This window comes from Geotrypetes seraphini, chromosome 5, assembly GCF_902459505.1.
Source record: "Geotrypetes seraphini chromosome 5, aGeoSer1.1, whole genome shotgun sequence".
NCBI classification, from domain to species: domain Eukaryota; kingdom Metazoa; phylum Chordata; class Amphibia; order Gymnophiona; family Dermophiidae; genus Geotrypetes; species Geotrypetes seraphini.
This window is the reverse complement of record NC_047088.1, coordinates 117,354,521-117,376,271: the sequence shown is the minus strand read 5'-3', so window position 1 is coordinate 117,376,271 and position 21,751 is coordinate 117,354,521. Positions and strand designations below refer to the sequence as shown.

Here is a 21,751-nt window from a genome sequence, read left to right as displayed (position 1 = left end):
ACCGGCTGACCACAGCAAGGCACAGCAGTTAGGACAGATAGGCAATCAGACAGCCAGAAATCATTAATCCTCTCCACAGTGAAGTGAGACTCTCCTGACATCCAACTTGCACAAGATCTGATCCTTTCACTCCAAGCCTGTGGAAGGAAACGCCTGTGGTTGACATGGAAGGCAGAAGTAACCTTCGGTAGAAAGGAAGGAAGGTACAGTACAGAGAAAACTCCCACATCTGAAATACGGATAATGGACTCCCTGCAGTGCTGAGACAATAGTGACCAGAAAGACAGTCTTGACTGTCAGATCCAGAAGAGAAGGAAGACACAAGGGAGATCACAAACGAAGTGCCCCTCTCAGAAAACTGGACACAGCTGAATGAGCAGCAAGTGAACTAGTGCCTCTGTGCACTCTAAAACAGGAAAGGCCTGCAACCTGAACTGTAAGGGAGGCCACTGCTAAACCTGTTTGTAGGCCTGCCTGAAGAAAACCAGGACCACCGAAATGGGAGCCCTCTTAGGCTCCATGTGATCCTTAGCACACCACTGTTGAAAAGTCTTCCAGGCTTTGACATGACTCCATAGTAGAATGTTTCATCAAGTGCAAAAGAATTGAGATAACTACATCCAAAATACTGCTTCATCAAAGCAGAGCACTCAAGAGCCATGCCATAAGACCAAAGCACCATGGGTTCTCCATGGGCACCAGCTCCTCACTGAGAAGATATCGATGAAGAGGGATCCGGAGTTTCTTGCCCCACTGAAGAAGGACAAGATCTGCATACCATGGGCGATGAGGCAAGTTTGAAGCTAGTAGAAGCACCAGGCTGGGATGTGTTGCTATCCAGCAGAGGACCCGACCGACCAGAGATCAAGGAGGGAACATCATACAGGAGCTTGTGAGCCAGCCAGGGCCGAACCAAGGCATCCAGCCCTAGCTTTCTCGCTGTTCATTGACTGAAAACGTGCCTGGCCTTCGAGTTCTCTGCTGAAGCCAACAAGTACATCTGGGGCTAATCCCAGTGCTATACGATCAGATGGAAAGCCTCCCGCAAGATGGACCATGCTCCTGGGTCCAGGATCTGTCAGCTGAGGAAGTCTCCCTGAACACTGTTGACTCCAGCCACACGGGCTGCTGAGAAAGAGAGAAGATGTGCTTCCGCACAGCAGAACTGCATGCAATCTGCTTGGCCCAAGAGAGAGTTTCTTGTGCCCCCTTGATGATTTAAGTACACCAATACTGTGGTGTCGTCGGAGAAACTTGCACCGCTGTTACATTCATAAAGGGCTGGAGAGCAAGTAGTGCCAGCAAAATTGCCCAAAGCTCCAAACAATTGATCAACCAAAGTTTCAGACGAGGAGTCCACTGCCCCTGAATGGAGTGGTCCCCACAGTGAACACCCCAACCCAACAGGCTGGCATCCATCATAAGAGTCATCCACTAAGAAATCTGAAGAAGTCAGCTCTGTCAAAGAGCCTCCCCCTAAAGCTACCAACTCAAGCTGCTGCAAGCTGGCACCATCCAGGGTTGTGGGGTATGAAGGGGATGACACTGTGGAGACCATCGAGAGAGGAGTGACTCCTGTAAAGGGTGCTTGAGCGCTCTGGCCCAGGGGACCACCACCAAGGAGGCTGCCAAAGACCCCAGAACCTGCAGAGAATGCCAGGCTATGGGAGCTGGACAGTCCAGGGATCTCTGATCTGTTGTTGAAGTTACTATCTGCATGCCTCGGGAAGAAACACACAACCCTGTCTGGAGTTAAACAGAAGGCCCAGATACTCCAGGGACTGGGAAGGCGTCAAGCGGCTCTTCCTGAACTTGACAATGCCTGCAGGAGAGAGACACTACCATCTACCGCACTTTTTGCACTCTTGATGAGACAGAGCCCAGATCAACCAGTTGTCCAAGGAATGGTACCAGGAGTGGTACCAGAAGACTAGAGAAGGGTGGATGTGGTCCCTCTCCATAAAAGTAGAAGTAAGGAAGAAGTAGGGAATTAAGGCTGGTAAGTCTGACTTCTGTGGTAAGTTTTCAAGTTTATTAAAATTTGATATACCGCCTTAAAAATGTCAAAGCGGTGTATAATACATTAAAATTATAAAATCAATGACATACCATTAGTACTTTGGGTAGATACAAGACAAATTGAGACAAAAGGGAAGAGGGGTGGAACTACAATCATTTATAGGAAAGAAAGAAAGAGAGTAGCACGATAGATTAGGGGAACTATGCCCTTCCTTAGGAGATGTTTAATTGGGAGAGGTCTGTGATTTACTTTTTTGCTCAGAAAATGATCATAAATTGTAAGCATCCCTATACATGAAGGTTTTTAAGTTTGTTTTAAATTTAGCGATACTTTCCTCTTCTCTTAAATGCACCGGTAATGAGTTCCAATGTTCAGGTGCACTAACAGAAAAAATGCGTTTTTGGGTGGTATCATAAATATATGTCTAACAGTGTTCTAGAAGAGCAATGAAGAATAAGCAATCTGTCCAAGAAATTTGGCATGTGCAAAGATTTTGTTTTAAATGTTAGCAGTAAGATTTTATATGTGATTCGATGTGTTATTGGAAGCCAGTGAGATTTTATTAGGAACGGAGTAACTTGATCAAATTTTTTCCCTTTATGTATTATTTTAATAGCAGTATTTTGGATGATGGTAACGAGGAAGTCGAAGCTCCGGGTGTTCCTGGACGAAACTCTGCAACAGTCTGACCCGATGGACGTCTTCGTCGAACGTGGCTTACGGACACCACAACCGGGAAGTTCCTCGGCTGGAGAATGAGTGCAGGCTGAGGTGCTGGAGTTTTCCTTTGAGGGTGCTACTCTGTCCCCAGATGAGCTCACACCGCCGACCTGCCCTGACGCAGCAGGACGTGCTCCTGCCAGTTGTAGACAGCGGGGGATCCGGCTGTGGTCTGAGGTAGGAGGAGCTGTTAGAGATGCCAACACAACAATAGGCAGGGGAAGCTCGGCCGATCCATGAAGTTTCTGCAGTGGCTGCTTTGGACACAGATACTTTGTTAGCAACAGGGTCTTCTGGAGCAGAGTTGTTTCCCCTGCAGAGACCTGAGTTAATCAATTTAGAATCCATTTGGAATGCCATTGTCAATTTGCAAGCCTTACTGGGGAACTAACTATAGCAACTTTCTACTAATTGTATTAAGGTACTTTCAGAAAATCTGGAACTTAAAAATAAGGTAACAACTTTGGAAAATAAATCTGAAGATTTGGAAATTCAGATGAAAACTTTGGAAGCGCAAGCTTTAACTTGGGTTAAAGACAGTGCGAACTTACATTTCAAGCAAGAAATGCTGGAAAATTCCATTAGGAGATGTAACTTGCGGATTATTAACTTTCCCAAAGTCTTTCCAATAACTGCCTCAGTTATGTTTAAAAGATATATGACTGAGATTCTGAAGGTCCCGGAAACCTCTTACCCACCTCTGTCAAAGATATATTACCTTCCAAATAGAGTTAGGTCTCAAAATCCAAACCAGCAGAATTTATCTACTGATAGCTTGGATTTAACTAATTTCCTAGAGAAGTCGGAGACTGAGGTTCAGGTTGCCACCACATTGATGGTACAATTTGCTATTGACTCTGATAGAGAATGGATGTTGAAATAGTTTTTTTAAACATAAAGATGTTCCATTTTTGACTAATACTATCAGAATGTTTCCTGATGTATCTCGCTCTACCCAGAAAAGATGAAAACAGTTTCTTATTTTGAGACCACTGGTTACTCAGTTAGAGGCTACTTTTGTTCTACGTTTCCCCTGTAAAGGTATGTCTTCTATGATCCACAGCAGCTTTCTAAATTCATTTCCACTAAGAGTAATTCTTGAGAAATTATGGGTATGTCTGGCTCTTATATAGCTCAGAAAGAATAGTTCAAGAGCAATCAGACCGCATCTTTATTTTTCGCTTGTTTTATTTGTTTATTTGTTAAAGATTTCAGCTCATTATCAGCTCCTCCTCCAGTTAATGGTGGACTAACTATACTTTGTAATATTTTCTTTAAATTCCTAAATGTTAATCCTATGTTTGTTTGTGGTTACACTGTATTTTTTCTTCTGATTTGGAATTTGAAAATTGTCAAATCTTAAAATCAATAAAATATACAATTATAGCCTTGTGGTATACTGAATTTTTGGAAGCTGTTTTAAAACAGAGAATGGTGAAGTTTCTGGAATCCTGTGGCTTACAGGACCAGAGGCAACATGGATTCATTAGAGGTAGGTCTTGTCAGACAAATCTGTTCAATTGCTTCGTGATGGGGTGACCAGTCAAAAGCGTGCAACGACAAAGGCGGGCTGACAACCCAGCGCAGACAACTGAGCGCAAGGCGGAAGCGCGCCGAAGAAAAACAGTATTTTAAGGGGATCTGATGGGGGGTGTTGGTGGGGAACCCCCCCACTTTACTTAATAGAGATCGCGCCGGCGTTGTGGGGGGTTTGGGGGATTGTAACCCCCCTCATTTACTGGAAACTTAACTTTTTCCCTCAAAATACTGTTTTTCTTCGGCACACTTCCGTCTTGCGCTCAGTTGTCTGCGCTGGGTTGTCATAGCGCGCTTTTGACCTGTCACCGGGTGTGTGCTAGATGTGGTGTATTTAGATTTTAGCAAAGCCTTTGACAGTGTTCCACACAGATGTCTCATAAATAAACTGAGTTCCCTCGGGATGGGTCCCAAAGTGATGGGCTGGGTCAAGAACTGGTTGAGTGGAAGGCGACAGAGGGAAGCGATCAATGGAGATCGTTCTGAGGAAAGGGATGTTACCAGTGGTGTGCCTAAAGGTTCTGTTCTTGGGCCTGTTCTTTTTAACATTTTTATAAACCATATTGCTGAAGAGCTGTCGGGCAGTGACATACCTAGAGTATGTGGCACCCAGGGCCCATCATTTTTTGACACCCCTCCCATGTAAAAAAATATTTTTTGTAATAACCATGAAATGGAATAAATGGTCAGAATAGAAAAAGGCAGTGAAAATTTTCTTTTATTGAACCTCATATATGTAACCATTATTCCAAACATAACATAACATAAATTACTAGTGTTTAAGCCTGTTAAATTAACGGGTGGCATGCTGCATTCTTGGCGGCCACGGACCTACGGATCATGGAAGCACGCCGATAAGAGTGCGCATGCGCCGGCTACGGTTTTATTATATAGATGTCTGAATTCTCATGACATCAGAAGTACATATGGAGTAGTTGCAGGTGATGCTTGGGACAGTTCTGATTGTGCTAGTTCGGTTTTATGTGTTTTTTTGAACAGAAGGGTTTTTATTTCTTTTTTGAAGGTTTTGTAGTCTGTAGTCGAGATCAATAGGTTGTAGAGTTGGGGGTCGAGTGTTGCAGCTCGAATGGCTAGGAGGTTGTCGAACAGTTTTTTTTCTTTTGACGTTTTTGGTTGGAGGGTGTGTGAATGGTGCGTGAGTTCTCCTATGTCTGTTTGAGGTGGATTGAATTATTTAGCTGAAGAAATTAGTTACCCCCTCATCCCACACACATTAATTCTCTTCCATTTTTGTTCCCATTATAAAAAACACTGATAAGTTCCCAGAAAAAAATGCATTAAAATAAGAAGTGAAAACAGAGGCCCCTACAGATGAGAACATAACATAAGAATAGCCTAACTGGGTCAGACCGATGGTCCATCATGTCCAGTAGCCAATTCTCATGGTAGCCAATCCAGGTCACTAGTACCTGGTCAAAACCCAAAGAGTAGCAACATTCCATGCTACCGATCCAGGGCAAGCAGACACTTCCCCCATGTCTTAATAACAGACTATGGACTTTTCCTCCAGGAATTTGTCCAAATCTTTCTTAAAACCATCTACGCTATCTGCTTTTACCATAACTTCTGGCCACTTCATTTTTAAGCTTAGATCTTTCTTTCCAAAAAGAGACCTTGATAAATGTCAAATGCAGCACAAGGTAACTTCACAAGGACTTAGCTGTGCAGGAAATGTGAATCTCCTCATATACCCGCCATATAGTGCAAAAATGTGCAAGCCTGCAGCCTGCAGCAAGATCGCGATGCCAGCGATTTTTGCGCTGCTTCGGCGCTGTTTCCTCCGCTGCAGTCCCGCCCCTCCTCTGATGTCAGAGGAGGGGCGGGACCGCGGCGAAGGAAACAGCGCCGAAGCAGCGCAAAGATCGCTGGCATTGCAATCTTGCTGTAGGCTGTTTCTCTACAGTAAATGGTGCGGAGAGGCCAGGGGGGAATCCGGACGCCAGACGGGAGAACCGGATGTCAGGAGGGGGGAACCGGATGCCGGGGGGGGGGTCTGGACGCCAATTACTTCAAGGTCAGGAGCACCCCCTCAGGGCTTGCACCCGGGGCGGTCCACCCCCCCCCCCCGCCCTCCCCCTTGGTACGCCACTGCTGTCGGGTAAGATTTACCTCTTTGCGAAAGATACCAAAATCTGTGAGTAGACACCCAGGATGATATGAATAACATGAAGAAAGACCTAGCAAAGCTTGAAGAATGGTCTGAAATTTGGCAGTTAAAATGTAATGCTAAGAAATGCAAGGTCATGCATTTGGGCTGCAAAATCCCAATGGAACAGTACAATTTAGGGGGTGAAGAACTTATGTGCAAGACTTGAGTGTGATCATATGTGATGTTCTTAAGGTGGCCAAATAGGTTGAAAAGGTGACGGCGAAAGCTAGAAGGATGCTAGAATGCATAGGGAGAGGAATGGCCTTTAGGAAAATGGAAGTATTGAAGCCCCTGTATAAGACTCATTTAGAATATTATGTACAATTCTGGAGGCTGAACCTTCAAAAAGATATGAAGTCATTTCAGAGGAAGGCTACTAAAATGGTATGTGATCTTCATCATAAGGAATATAGGGAAAGACTTAAAGATCTCAATCTGTATACTTTGGAGGAAAGATGGGAGAGGAGAGATATTATAGAGATGTTTAAATATCTACATGATATAAATGCGCATGAGGTGAGTCTTTTTGAAAGGAAGCTCTGGAATGAGAGAGCATAGGATGAAGTTAAGAGGTGAGCGGCTCAGGAGTAATCTAAGGAAATACTTTTTTACAGAAAGAGTGGTAGATGCGTGGAACGGTCTCTCGGAAGAGGTGGTGGAGACAGAGACTGTGTCTGAATTTAAGAAAGCTTGGGATAGGCACATGGGATCTCTTGAAGAGATAATAGTTACTGCAGATGGGCAGACTGGATGGGCCATTTGGCCTTTATCTGCCATCATGTTTCTATGTTTCTAAGGAAGGATGGACTTGGACCTCCTGCCAGTGGAGAAAGCCGCCACATCTATCATCAACTTGGCAAAAGTGCGGGGTACCATCAGTAGACCAAAGGGCAGAGCTGTGAACTAGAAATGCTGTTGCAGAGCATGGAAAACGCAGAAATGGCGATGATCCGGGTAGATCAAAATATGGAGGTAAGCGCCTGTGAGATTCAAGGACACCAGAAACTCTCCTGGAGAGACAGCAGCTATCACCGTGTGCTGTTTCCATGCGGAAACAAGGAATCCACAAGAAGCGGTTGACCAACTTTAGATCCAGAATGGGGAAAACAAACTTTAAGTGAAATATAAGGAAAAGGAGCAACTGCAAAAGACTTTTGCATGGCTTGCTTGCAGAAATTGTAACTGAATATATTTGCTAGTACTCAAGCAAAGGGGGTGGAGCATGTGCTTAGATAAGTGTTGGATTTCTGCAACTCCCAGATTTTGGGTTGGGCTTGAACACCTAGTGTATGGAATCTGGAAGAGACGTAACAGAATGTATCCCTAGTGGTAGTTGTGCACTTTTGGGGGTCTAGGTTTTTTGGGGTAGGGGGTATTAGCAGGCTTGAGCCCTATGGGAGGTGGGCAGTCTGGACCCTTTGAGGGATAGGGCCAAAGTCTGGAAGACTTAGGCTATGGCTTTGGGGCTCAATGCTCCCAGGCCACTGGGTGGCTAGCAAGCAGCACTATATTTTTACCATAGGATTCAGTAACCAGTGGCATACCAAGGGCAGGTGTGGTTTGTCCTGGGTGCAGGCAATAAGGAGTACACAGAGAAGCCGCATGGCTGCAGTCCACATATACAAGGCCATCTGTTCCTCTGGCCATTCTGCCCCTTGATGTCAACTCCCTTTTGTGAGGCAGGGGACTGGCAGAGCTGACAGCTGTATGCACATAGAACTGTTGCAGCACCGTAGTCTATTCACCCCTCCCCGACTGACCGGGGGGGGGGGGGGGGCTTCGCACCAGGTGACAGTCAAGCCAGGTTTGCCACTTCAGTAACTTGTGAGACTGAGATACTACAGGTTGCTGAAGTCCATGGTAAATTAAGAGACATTAAAAAATTGTCTTTTACAGCACCATCATAACTTCCCCACTTAGTGTTCGTTGCACACCACCTAGCTGCAGTAAAACTTTGAGGCTGGTGGTATACCAAGAGCTGATAAATAAACAAAACAAAATAAATAAATACCTCATTTTACAAACATACAAGTGTAAGTATCAGCAGTTAAAGAGTGAAGTCACAATTTTAATTTGATTTCATTTTGGAGATAGAAAAAACAATGGGGGAATAAGGACAAGGGATTCCTTAAATCCTCATGTAAAGCACTGGCTGAAGCAAGCACTTTTAAAAAAAATATGTACGGCTCTTCACTGGAGTAAAACTCAATGGGGAAATGTTTCCCATAAAAAACAGGTAAAATAGATCATAGACAATGTAGATTTTTGCCCTTCCCAAGTCCAAATTGGGCTGGATGAGTTGCGAAGGGGATTGGATAGTGGTGGTCAATATTTGGCCATTTTTCTTGACATTTCGGCAGCTTTTGATACTTTGGACCATCAGATACTATTAAGTCGTTTGGAAGCTTATGGTATTACAGGAATGGTCCTAGCATGGTTTCAGTCATTTTTGTTGAACACCATAGTACATTACTGACAGGTGTGCCTAAGGGTTCAGCACTCTTAGCTGCTCTTTTCAATCTATACCTTCTCCCTATATGTAAACTGCTGTAGAGTTCTGAGTTCATCTACTTGCTTTATGCCATGACATTTTACTCTTGCTCCCTGTTGAAGGGAAATGGAGGAATGACTGCAAGTAGTGATGATGAGTGTGAGGGAATGGATGGAGAGTAGCCAGTTAAAGCTGAATGTTAAAAAAATGAAAATGTTATTTCAGAGACCGCAGGTGCAAGATACCCCTGGGTCTTTACAGCTTTGGGGGCGCCCCTATAAAGCTCTCTGAAGAGGTTAGGTATCTAGGCTTAGTAGTGGACTCGAAATTGACATTTTAAAGTCATGTTCAGGAGTTGATAAAAAAAATTTTTTTTCAAATTGCAGCTTTTCTGTAAGCTCTTTCGAGCAGGGACTGTTTTCTTACTCTTTGTGACTCTGTGCAGCGCTGTGTGCGTCTGGTAGCGCTATAGAAATAATTAATAGTAGTAGTAGTAGTAGTAGTATTTGCCTGCTAGCACATTTAGGGTCATTTTGCAGTCAATGGTACTATCGTGTCTGAACTATTGTAATCTTGTTCTCTTGGGCCTACCAGCAACCCTGTTGTGTGCATTACAGGTTGCTCAAAATTCAGTGGTAAGGACTCTTTCACTTGGAAAGGACTGAACATGTAACAGAAAATTACGTGAAGCTATACTGGTTAAAGTTAGAAGACCGTATATACTTTAGACTGCTTGTGTTGTTTATTTATGTATGCATGACCTGGCTCCTGCAAGTTTGGTGGGTATTATTTAAGCTTATGTCCCGCTATCCAAGTTACGTTCTGTTCATCATATAAGCATGTTTTCCTGCAGGGGCCCCCAGGAATGGAATCGGCTACCTTTGTACATTAGAAAGCAAGGTACGGTAATTATGATGCTTTCAAGACACCTATTCTGTAATATGAAATATGAGCATTAAGGCATTTGAGATGGTGTAAGCGCTGGTCGCTTGTTTGTTTGTGTTTTTCATATGTATTTTATGTACTTTTTTTTATTGTGTATGTTTAAATTGTGAGCCGCCTTGGGAAAGCCGGGTTATAAATAAAATAAAACAAAACAAACAAATCACACCCTCTTGAAATATCTACATGGTGTAGATCTCCATGCATAAATAGTGGCTTTACAAAATTGTTATTTACATGTGTAAATGCTTTTAAACTAAGGCTCCTTTTCCTAAGCTACGATAGCATTTTTAGCGCGCGTGCTAGACACTAACGCCAGCAATGAGCTGGCGTTAGTTCTAGCTGCGTAGTGTGGGTTTAGTGCGCCCTTAGCATGCATTAAATTCTGCGTGCACTAAAAACACTATCGCAACTTAGTAAAAGGAGCCCTAGGGGTTTAAATTTATCCCCCCTCCCCTTTACTAAGCCACGGTAGAAGTTTCTACCACAACACGGCCCAGAGTGCTAAATATTCTGACGCTGCTCCGATGCTCACAGAATTCCTATGAGCATCGGAGCATTTAGCGGTCTCGCAGTAGAAATCTCTCCTGCGACTTAGTAAAAGGGGGCTTTAGCAAAAATCCCAATGTTTTAGAATGTTGTTCTTTCTATATCTCTCATTCATTTGTGCTTGCCTTTACACACATAATCCCTCTCACTCTACCATTCACTAATACAGTACCCTATCTTTTCTAATTCTTCTATAAATAACTATGAATCACCTTAGAATATCTGCAACATGCCAGTGAACCCAGACAATATTCTATATTTTTATGTAAGAACCTCAATACCAAGTGATAGAAACCTGACAAATATTACTTTATTAACTTTTTATAGTGGATCTAATGGAAGATTAGGCTTACACCTTCAATAATCTTCTTTCTGTTAGTCCCTGGAGGATTCCATACGCTAGGTGTTCAATCCCAACCCGCAGTTCGTGTGTTGCAGAAATCTACATCTTTTCTGAACACATGTTCCACCCCCCTAGTGTGAGAGACAGTAAACAATCTTAGTTCAGTCCAAAAGCCAAGCACTTACCTGCAAATACAGGACAAGGGGATATGGAGCAAATCCCCATCAACATAAGTAACTCACAAACTAGCAACTTAGAAAAAACATTGAGGAACAATGTAGAACTAACCTGCTGTGTGCAATGAGCACCCCAAGAAAGGCCTTCGGTAATGTGTATAAAAATAATAACAGTTTGTATACTCACTGAAACTCCCCACAGGATGTGGCAACTGGCTGGAAAATCTTCAAGCCTGTAATGAGAATAACTGAGGCAGAAAGGACCAGGCTACTACCAAACAACTGAATGACTAGAGAGAGGGCGGGTCGTATGGAATCCTCCAGTGACAAACAGAAAAAAGATTATTGAAGGTGTAAACCTAATCTTCCATTCTATTATGTCCCTTACGGATTCCATATGCCAGGTGATGTACGAAAGCCACCGGTAGATAGGGAGGGACAAAAAAGCCTGCCCACAAAACAAAGGTCCCGAAAAACGGCATCAGAATGTGATACCACATTCATTCAGTAAAACCGGGTAAAAGTATGACGAGAGGACCAAGTAGCCGTACTGCAAATTTCATCAGGATGAATCATGTGATATTCTGCCCACGACATAGCCACACTTCTCATCATGACTGCTGTAAGCGAAATCGGCGGCTGTAAGTCACGGAAATGGCCCTTTGAATCCATTGAGCGACTGAGGACTTGGACACTGGCTCAGAACTCATATCATCTGATTTTCGCGCTCCAAACCTGCCGTATGAAATGCAGGCAATCTAACCTCCTGATTGACTTGGAAAGCCGAGATCACTGTCGGCAAGAAGGAAGGTACAGTACGGAGGAAAACACCTGTGTCTGTAATACAGAAAAAAGGTTATCTGCACGAAAGAGCAGAAACTCTAAAATACACTGTGCTAAGACAACGGTGACCCTGAAAAACTGTCGTGAACATCAGGTCCTGAAGAAATACATCCTACAGTGGTTCAAAGGGAGCCTCATCAAAGCCCTGTAAAATGATGTCAAGAGTCCATGAAAGGAAAGGAAGACGCAAGGGAGAATGCGGATGAAGCGTCCCCCTCATACATCTGGTCAGACCCGAAAGAGCAGTAAGCGAGCTAGCTCCTCTATGCACTCAAAAACACGCAAAGCCTGCAACCTGAAAATTCAGGGAGGCCGCTGCCAGACTGCTGACTAAACCCTACTGAAGGAAAACCAAGACTACCTAACTGGGAGCCTGCTCCGGCTCTGCCTAATTCCTAGCACCCTGCTGCAAGAAAAGTCTACCAGGCCTTGGCAAAAGAAGCCAAAGTAGAGGGTACTTTGAGCACATAAGAGTCGAGATAACCACCTCCAAATAACTGTTTATCATTAAGGCTGAGCGCTCAAGAGACATGCCACACACTGAGGGTTCTCCATGGACACTGGTCCCTGATGGAGAAGATATCGATGAAAAGGGAACTGGAGCTTCATGTCCTGCTAAAGACGGACGGGAACTGCATACCACAGGTGGCCGAGCCAAACGGAACCACTAATGACACCAAGCCGGGATGTGTTGCTGCCTGGCAGATGACCTGACCAACCAGAAGGAACATCATACAGGAACCCTTGAGCCAGGCAGGGCCAAACCGAGGCAACTGGCCCTAGCTTCCATACTATTTGTCAACTGAAAAGGTGCCCGGTTTTCAAGATCTCTGCCATAACCAACAAGACCCACTGGGGCTAATCCCAGCTCCTGTAAGAGCAGATGGAATGGCTCCATTGAGAGAAACACTGCTGGAACATTGTCGACTCTGGCCCCATGGGATGCCGAGAAATACAGAAGAAGCTCTTCCATCCAGTGAGTCGCCAATCTTTCTGGTGCAACAGAGAGAGCATTAGATCTCCCTTATGAAGTATGTACACCACTGCCGTGGAGTCGAAGAAAACTTGCACCGCCAGTCTTTCTGAAGGGGTTGGAAAGTGAGTAGCGCCAGCTGAACTTTGAAGCTCCAGATGAAAGGTCAACCAATGTAGTGGACCAGGAATCCAGTACCCCTGATTGGAGTGGGCCCCACAATGAGCCCACAATCTAACAGTCTGGCATCCATGCTAAGAGTTATCCACTCTGAAATCCAAAGGAGCCAGCCCTGTCCAAGAGATATCCTGAAGCCACCAGCTCAAATTGCTGCTATCTGGCTCTATCCAGGAGAGTGGCCTCGAAAGAGGAAAAACTCAGCGGAGATCATCAAGAGAGGAGGGACTCCCATCAAGGGTGCATGGTCATTCTGGCCCAGGGAATCGCCTTGAAGAAGGCTGCCTGAGACCCTGGAACCTGCAGATAAACCCAGGCCAAGAGAGCCATACAATCCAAGAGAATTCTGTTGACGAAGGTTCTGTATACTTGTCCTGAGAAGAAACACATGACCCTGTTGCCCTGAGAAGAAACACATGACCCTGCCTGGAGACAAAGAGAAGCCCTAGAAAATCAAGAGACTGGGAGGATGCCCTGCATTTCTTCCTGAACTTGCCCATGCCTGTAGCAGACATACTACTGTCCCTACCACACCTGTGTATGCCCAACGAGACGGAGCCTGGAGCACCCACTGTCTCAGAAGGGTGGATGTGGACCCCTTGCTGGCAGAAAACTGCCTAAACCATCGCGAGACCAAGGGGCAGTGCAACGAACTGGAAATGCTTTGGCAGAATATGGAAATGCATAAACCTGCAATGCTCTGGGCAGAATGAAATATGGAGGTAAATCTCTGGGAGATCCAAGGATACTAGAAACACCCCTGGAGACAGCAGCTAGCATAGTATACTCCGTTGACCATTCGGAAAAAGGGAATTCAGAAGAAGTGGGTGACTGACTGTAGAACCAGAATATGTTTCCAAATCTCTGAGTCCTTCTGACATGAGGAAGAAAATGGAGCATCCACCTAAGCCCCCATTCGTGAACTGGAACAGGTTCCAGCAGCCCGAAGACGAAGAGGTACTGCAGAATATCGCAGATCCTGGACTCTATTGCCATCGACTTGCCAAAGTCCAGAAACCAAGCTGGAGGCAGGCAAAGGAGGACTAACAAGTGTCCGCTGAAAGTCTAGTCTACTCCTGACAAAACAGTAGAAGACAGCCTGCGAGTGAAGAAGCCCGAGACGACATTGGCGCTTTCTTCTTCTTTTTTTTTTTTTTGTGGCATAGCCACAAGAACCTGAGGATGATTGGAATCGGAACCGTGGTAATGAAAGCGTAGCCATGGGAATGCCTCTAGGAGGAAAAACATGAATATCCTTGATGACACCTGCGGGAGGAACAAAAAGAACTATGAACCCCTCGTGGCATCCAGTGAAACTGGTTCACAGAGAGCAAAGTAGGGTGGCATTCACCACACTAGAATAGAGGTCATCCTGACCTATACTGACAAGAATCCAGCCCTTGAAAGGACAGCTGCTGAAGGAGATCCTTGAGGCAGCATCGTCATCCAAAGATTGATCCAAAGAGTATGGCGCTCATACACTGCACCAGCAGAATATGTACTAAGACTCAAATGAGATCATGAAGGCTGCCTGGCACCACAGCCACACCAACCCGCACCAGCGGAGGATAGGCATGCACAACCCCGGTGGATGCATTGCACAGGCCAGAATGACAGGCATTCGCCATAAATGAAGTGGCCACCTCCACAATGAGCTGAGAATGCTAGAAAAGAATATTTTGTATCATAACAGCCTCCTGCAATCCTGAGAGTCCTGAAACTTCACCCCCAACACTAGGAAAGGCTGCACACTGTAAAACCTGCACCATGGCAGAATCTACCTCATACAGTTCAGACCTGCCAAAAAACAGAATTCAGGGAGAAAGCGTAGACATAGCTTTAACAGATCGGAAACAGCTGTCCGAGGATCACATTGTTCTGAAACCAGACTCAGGAGCTGTGGACGCAATGGAAAAGGCACAGGAGAATGGTCCAGGACTGAAGCCTAGAAAGTGGAAAATCCCAATGGAACTCTTTCAGAACATCAGCTGTAAAGAGGTGGACAAAAGCCCACTGAAAATGTGAAGAAGGATCAGCACCTCCAAATCTGGGAGGCCAAGGAGACCAGTCTCAGGAAAGGCATCAGCCAGATCCAAATTAAATACAGTGGCAGAAGAGAGAAGAAACAAATTCTGCATGGCAACTACTGAAATCGAAATCTGGCACGGCCAGACAAGAGAGCTCCCAAATAGAAGCTTTGCCACAGACCGAAAAATCCCCCATGCGTCCACCAGCTGAGTCAAACCAGTGTGGTCTGAGGATATGCTATTCAGAGGAGCTGAAAAAAAATCTGGTGATAAGACCCACTCCGCAACCATGGCAGGGCACTGTTGAGGTACATGCGACATGTCAAAAGAATCCCCAGACTTGGAATGCAGGCGTACTGTGCCAGACTCTAGAATGGCCCCTAGGCAAGATTTTTTTTTTTGAAGGCATGGACCCAGGCCAGCTCCCCAGCCCAAGAGGACATGGAGGAGGTAAAGTCTGAAGCTCCCGCTCCCTTCCTCGGTTCACTAAGGCATGCGGTTCAAAATCGCTGATGCAGCGCCAATCTGGGGCAATCAATATCCACATCCAATAGATTAGGGGCTGGGGAGTCCATCCTAATCGATTTTGAGTCAAATCGAGGGTTTTATGAGCCAGAAATTAAAGTTAGAAAAAAATACTGATTTTAAAATCCAAGATGGCTGTTGTCACAAATTCACGCCTTAAACAGTAAAAATAAACAAAATCCATAAATAAAAAATAGCAATTTGGGGTCTGGGGAGATAGGGGACCTGAACCCTACCCACAGAAACTGTGAAAAATGAAGTTTAAATCGATCTACAAGCCACCCCCAAAATTCCCATAGGAAATAATGGAGGTACTCACAGTCTTAGTGCCTTTGTCAACATTTTTAAAGCAGTTGAGTGGAGAAATAGGACTTTCTGCCTCAGAAAACAGCTCCAAATGCATCATGAATGAAGATCTTCGGACTGCCAGCCGGCCAGAGACCGACTATACCCTTCACTCCCACGGATTCTCTGCCACGCAATTGGGGGAAGGAATGGCAGCCTGCGCTTTGAAACCCATGTGGGTTTCTGTCCAGATGCACTCAGCCTACACTAAAAACCTAGAGGGTCACCAGCCAGCAAACTCCATGGGAAGGTACCCCGGGTACTTCCAGAAGGTGGTACACAGCAGACTGGCTTCACAGATCCACCAGAGTTTCTCTGTGAAGCTGCAATCCAGCACCGTAGGACTGCGCCCTTTTCTCCAACAGCAGACCACTGGGGAGGGGTCTGAAGGCACTGAAGCCACAGAGAAATGAACTTTAAGCAAAAAAATAAAAAACAGAAGCAGAGCAACAGCAAAAGACTTCTGCTTGGACTGCTTTCAAGAATTAAAACTGATTCTCACACTAGAGAGAGTGCAGCATGTGTTTAGAAAAGATGTAGATTTATGCAATACCTGGACTGTGGGTTGGGATTGAATACCTAGCGCATGGAATCCGGAAGGGATGTAACAGAATTTTACAATTAATACAAACTTAGCAGTATAGAATGCAGAGATCATGGCACACATTAAGCTGTAAGCTTGCAAAGTACTACATATAAATACAAATCTCTACTAATATATATAATGGTAGGAGTCTAAATTACTATATGTATTCAAAGTTTGCCAAACATTTTCATGCAAACATGTTGTAAACAGTTATTGTATAGATGCTAAATCCTTTTATCTCACTGCAGGCAAACAGGAAAAGATTTACAGAGTTTTAAAACGGAAATTCAGGGCAGTCTTTTAGCTTGGCAACAGTACAGTCATTCTATAGGAGGAGGAGATCTAGAGTTTTCGTAGCAAAGATATAAAGGTTGAGGACTTCCCAGTATTTCTTCATCAAATGTATCCAGAAGATGCACTTGAAAGAGAAAAAAAAAATAACATTAACCTTTTTTTATGTTTTCAGGTTTCTAAAATATTTTAAACATTTTTTTTAGATATATTCTTCACTGATTTAATTGTTTTGTGCTCTCTCATTTTTTTTGGATATAAGTCATCCTCACAACATACACTTCATAGCCAACTGAACCCTAAAAACCAAATCATCCCTTAACCACACCCTCCTGACTGAAACCTCCTACTTTCTCTCTCTTTCTATTCTGTGAAAGCACGGGAAGAAAAATTAACATAAAATAAAATGAAATGTATTGCTAAGATTTCCACTAGTTTTCTAAAAGTATCTCTCTGTTCTCAAGTTCTACAACATATGCTGTCTCAAGACTGCAATTCTGTCCGTTGTGCATATATGTCTCTCTATTTGACTTCTACTGTTTTCAAGCCATTTATTATGGCACATCTAGCAGCTATCAGTTCATATTGTAACATGTGCAAACATCATGTTTAATTTGTCTATTTTATTTACTTTAAAAGTTTATACCCCACTTAACACTAAGCAGCTCCCAAAATAATTATGTATAAAATTATCCATTCACAAGACATAAAAGCTTGAAATTCAGAAACCTTCCAGCTTAATATTTAAAAGCATTCATCCAAGTGTTGATAAAAGTCTGCAGAATAAGTTAGTTTTTAACACTTTCTTAAATTGTTGCTAAGTAGTACAAAAATTACTATGTCCTGGAAGTTTATTTCATAATATTGGACCTGCAAAAGAGAGACAACATGCTAATGAATTGTGTTTCAATGTTTGTACAAAAAGCTGCCCATGGTTATCAGATCTCAAATTACAGGATGGTGTATATAATCTTATCACTTCTTGTAGATATCATGGAGCCACCTTATTCAATATCTGAAAAATCAATGTCAAAATATTGCAAATGATAAATCACAGGCAACCAGTGAAGCTGTTTCAACAAAAGGGTGATATGCTCAAATGTTTCTTTCCCCAAAATCATTCTAACTGCAGAATTCTGGCCTACCTGCAATGTTTTACAATGTGTCTTGGCCACACCCAAGAATAAAACACTGCAGTAGTCCAGTTTTTGATATTACCAATGATTGTACCACAATCCAAAAATGGCATGCACTCAGCATTGGCTTCAACTTCATGAGCATTAAACTATAAAAATAACATCATACTACGTGCTCTCAGAAAGATAAATGAGAATTTAAAATATCTCCCAGACTTTTAGCAGCAGTTTCTCCAAAGTAGAAACCTCATACAGAGTACAAATTTCAAATTCAAAAGAAAACTTTTCAAAACATGAGCCATATAATGAAGCATTGATAATCTATACAACATACTGGTATGCATCATACGAGTACTAAACCCAACTATACAAACAGCAAGATTACCCCCTCTCCATGTCATGCTATACAGGAAGATAACAGAGCCCAGTAAGAAAGTAATGTCCCCAGTTTGTGGAATGTTCTAGCTGCCAGTCTTATTGTTGCGTCTCAGCCACCTGTCCTTCCATTTTCCATACAGGTCCCAGATTTTTATAAATGCTGCAAAGCTATAAGTTTAGATATTAAGTACTCCAATTTTGCCAATGTCTTATTTATATCTGGGTTCTCTTTTTCAGTGGCGTACCTAGGGTATGTGGCACCCGGGGCCCATCATTTTTTGACCCCCCCCCATGTAAAAAAATATTTTTTGTAATGACCATGAAACGGAATAAATGGTCAGAATAGAAACAGGCAGTGAAAATTTTCTTATATTCCAAACATAACATAACATAAATTATGTCTGAATTGTCATGACATCAGAAGTACATATGGAGTAGTTGCAGGTGATGCTTGGGACAGTTCTGATTGGGTTAGTTCTGTTTTATGTGTTTTTTGAATAGAAGGGTTTTTATTTCTTTTTGAAGGTTTTGTACTCTGTGGTCGAGGTCAATAGGTTGTAGAGTTGGGGGTCGAGTGTTGCAGCTCGAATAGCTAGGAGGTTGTCGAACAGTTTTTTTTCTTTTGACGTTTTTGGCTGGAGGGTGTGTGAATGGTGCGTGAGTTCTCCTATGTCTGTTTGAGGTGGATTGAATTATTTAGCTGAAGAAATTAGTTACCCCCTCATCCCACACACATTAATTCTCTTCCATTTTTGTTCCCATTATAAAAAACACTGATAAGTTCCCAGAAAAAAATGCATTAAAATAAGAAGTGAAAACAGAGGCCCCTACAGATGAGAACATAACATAAGAATAGCCTAACTGGGTCAGACCAATGGTCCATCATGCCCAGTAGCCCATTCTCATGGTAGCCAATCCAGGACACTAATACCTGGTCAAAACCCAAAGAGTAGCAACATTCCATGCTACCGATCCAGGGCAAGCAGACACTTCCCCCATGTCTTAATAACAGATTATGGACTTTTCCTCCAGGAATTTGTCCAAATCTTTCTTAAAACCAGCTACACTATCTGCTTTTACCATAACTTTTGGCCACTTCATTTTTAAGTTTAGATCTTTCCTTTCAAACAGAGACCTTGCTAGATGTCAAATACAGCACAAGGTAACTTCACATGGACTTAGCTGTGCAGGAAATGTGAATCTCCTCATACACCCACCATATAGTGCAAAAATGTGCAAAGGTCTGTTTTTTTCTTTCAATCACTACATAGCCTAATGCCACACAAGCAGCGCTGTTACAAACATATTCTGTAGGTCAATGCTAAGGATATCAAAGTTTCCTTCCTTGGACCAGAAGGAGATACTGATAAAACACTGGAAGAGATCCCAAAACAACACCCAAAGACCCACTCAATGTGTGAACCAGTTGAGTGGAGTGGACTAACTGGGGGGTGGAAATGGGCCCGGAGTTTGCTCAGCATTTCCCAGACCACCTCTTCCTCTCAACACATTGACACGCTGCCACCACCACCACTAGGAACACCTCACTGGGTAGGCCAGCTATGCTATAAACTTTATAAAACACATTATTATATTTTCACGGACTGGCGGTTGAAGAACTGTGTATAAAGAGAAGAGAGAGATTTACACACAATTAAACAGGAAATACAATCAAAGAATAAATAAAATTCCATATGAAATTAACAATCTCTCTCTCTAAAAAAAAAGTCCACGTTATGGGAGAAGCAATTCATATTCCATCGTGGGATCTGATGGATATCAAGGTAATATACAAAAACAACTATATCAATAAGGCGGTGTTACATCGTCTACTATTTTTAAGGACTACGTCCGCATGGAGTACTGGGAGGGATTGCTCCTTTCCCCTCTAGAAAAACCGTAACTGAGGAGGGTCGAAAAAATATGAGTGTTGATCCAAAAGGATCAAACATTTACAGGGATATCTAAGCTGAAATTTAGCACCCAAAGACAGTATGGATTGTCTCAATTGCAGGAATCCTTTCCTTCTAGTTTGAGTTAACTTTGAGACATCTGGGAACATGGAGATCTTAGAGTCCATAAAGGTCACCTCTTTAAGCCTAAAAAACAACTTAAGAAGTGCCTCTTTGTCTTGTTGAAAGACAAAAGTCACCAGAAGTATAGAGTATGGAATAGCTTTGTCCTCTGAGGTTTCTAATATTCTTGTTAAGTCCATTAAACTTGCTGGATCTTAGATACTGGAAGGAAATATATTCTGTGTAAAGGTGTAAGTCCAGACTCGGGGTATTTAAATACTTCCTTAATAAATTTGTTGAATAAATCTCTAGGAGACATTGCCAGTACTTTAGGAAAGTTAAATATTCTTAAATTTAGCATTTTAGTATAAATTTCCACATTTTCAACTTTCCTTACTAACAATAGTCTATCTTGCATTAAGGTAGTTTGAGATTTTTGTATCCCTTGAATCTGTTGGTCCAAGGAATCCATTCTTACCCCCTTGAAGTGATTCAATTTTTTTTTCCTGTTCTTTGACTAGAGGTAGAGTTCCTGCACACAACTTGTATAAGGAGTCTAATGCCTTCCAGATAGACTCCAATGTGAACTCTGCTGGCCTTTCCAGTAGGAGAACTGCTGGAATCTGTTCTCCCTCTGGTAGAGCCAGTTCTGCCCCCTCCACAATCGTTTCTGCTGCTGCTCGAGAATCCTGGGACACCGGAAAGCCCTCCAGCTCAGAATGGGAGATTGCATCCTGTCGCTTCTGAGCCGCCGTAGTTTCCCTTTCTCGTGGCTGCTGGGGGTCCTACTGGGCTAAGCGACACCTCGCTCCCGAATGCCGAGACCTCCCTTCGACTCAGCAAAGCCGGTTCGCCCCAAGGCGAAGATGTAAGGAAGCCATCCATCGTCCCCTGCCATCGTGGGGTAAGTTCAGGTTGCCGAGCTGTGGCAGTCGCTCTTCCCCTCCTTTTAGGCATCAGGTGAAACCTCAATAAACAGATAGGCAAAAAAATCCTGGCAGAAGAACAAGTTGCCGGCGTCCTCACTACATCGCGGCCATCTTGCTTCTCCTAGCAAGTGTTAAGCTGGTTATCTCCTGTAACATTTCTACAATTTGTGTCCAATACTCTCAGAAAAATTCCACATGTGGTACCACAGTCCCTTCAATATAATACATACAATTAGCCTCTCTTTTCATCCTACTTTCTTCTCTCAGGGCAACCTGTGATGACATACATTACCTTCCCTCTCCCCTCCATCTTTCCTATAAATTATTATAGTTCTTCTTCACCCCACCCTTGGTTTCCATTCCTCCTCACTACTTCTCTTAATTTCTCCCTCTTATCAGTACTGTTGCAAACTGCCCAGATGTCTTCACAATGGGCAGTAAATCAGGCCTGAAATTTAAAAAAAATTAAAAAAGTGATTATAACTAGGTTAGAAGTGGAAAAAGTGTTCAATAAAATCTTGTGGGACTATGGGGGTCTTTTACTAAGGTTCACTAGCCGATTTATTGCACGCTAAATAC

The 21,751-nt window shown here is 43.3% G+C and overlaps 1 protein-coding gene across 4 annotated transcripts in view; it reads right to left on the bottom strand.

Moving 5' to 3' along the window:
- Positions 1-10,857: 10,857 nt before the first annotated feature.
- The window catches only part of PCNT (pericentrin), an 820,497-nt gene continuing 809,603 nt past the window's right edge, over positions 10,858-21,751 (bottom strand). For all 4 annotated transcript variants that reach the window (XR_004539480.1, XM_033944852.1, XM_033944854.1 and 1 more), the window contains one exon: positions 10,858-16,841. Coding sequence is in view for 2 of the 4 variants with exons in the window: in XM_033944851.1 (XP_033800742.1) it covers positions 16,744-16,841 (98 nt within the window). In the remaining 2 variants the exon portion in view is untranslated. The remainder of the gene's footprint in view (positions 16,842-21,751) is intronic.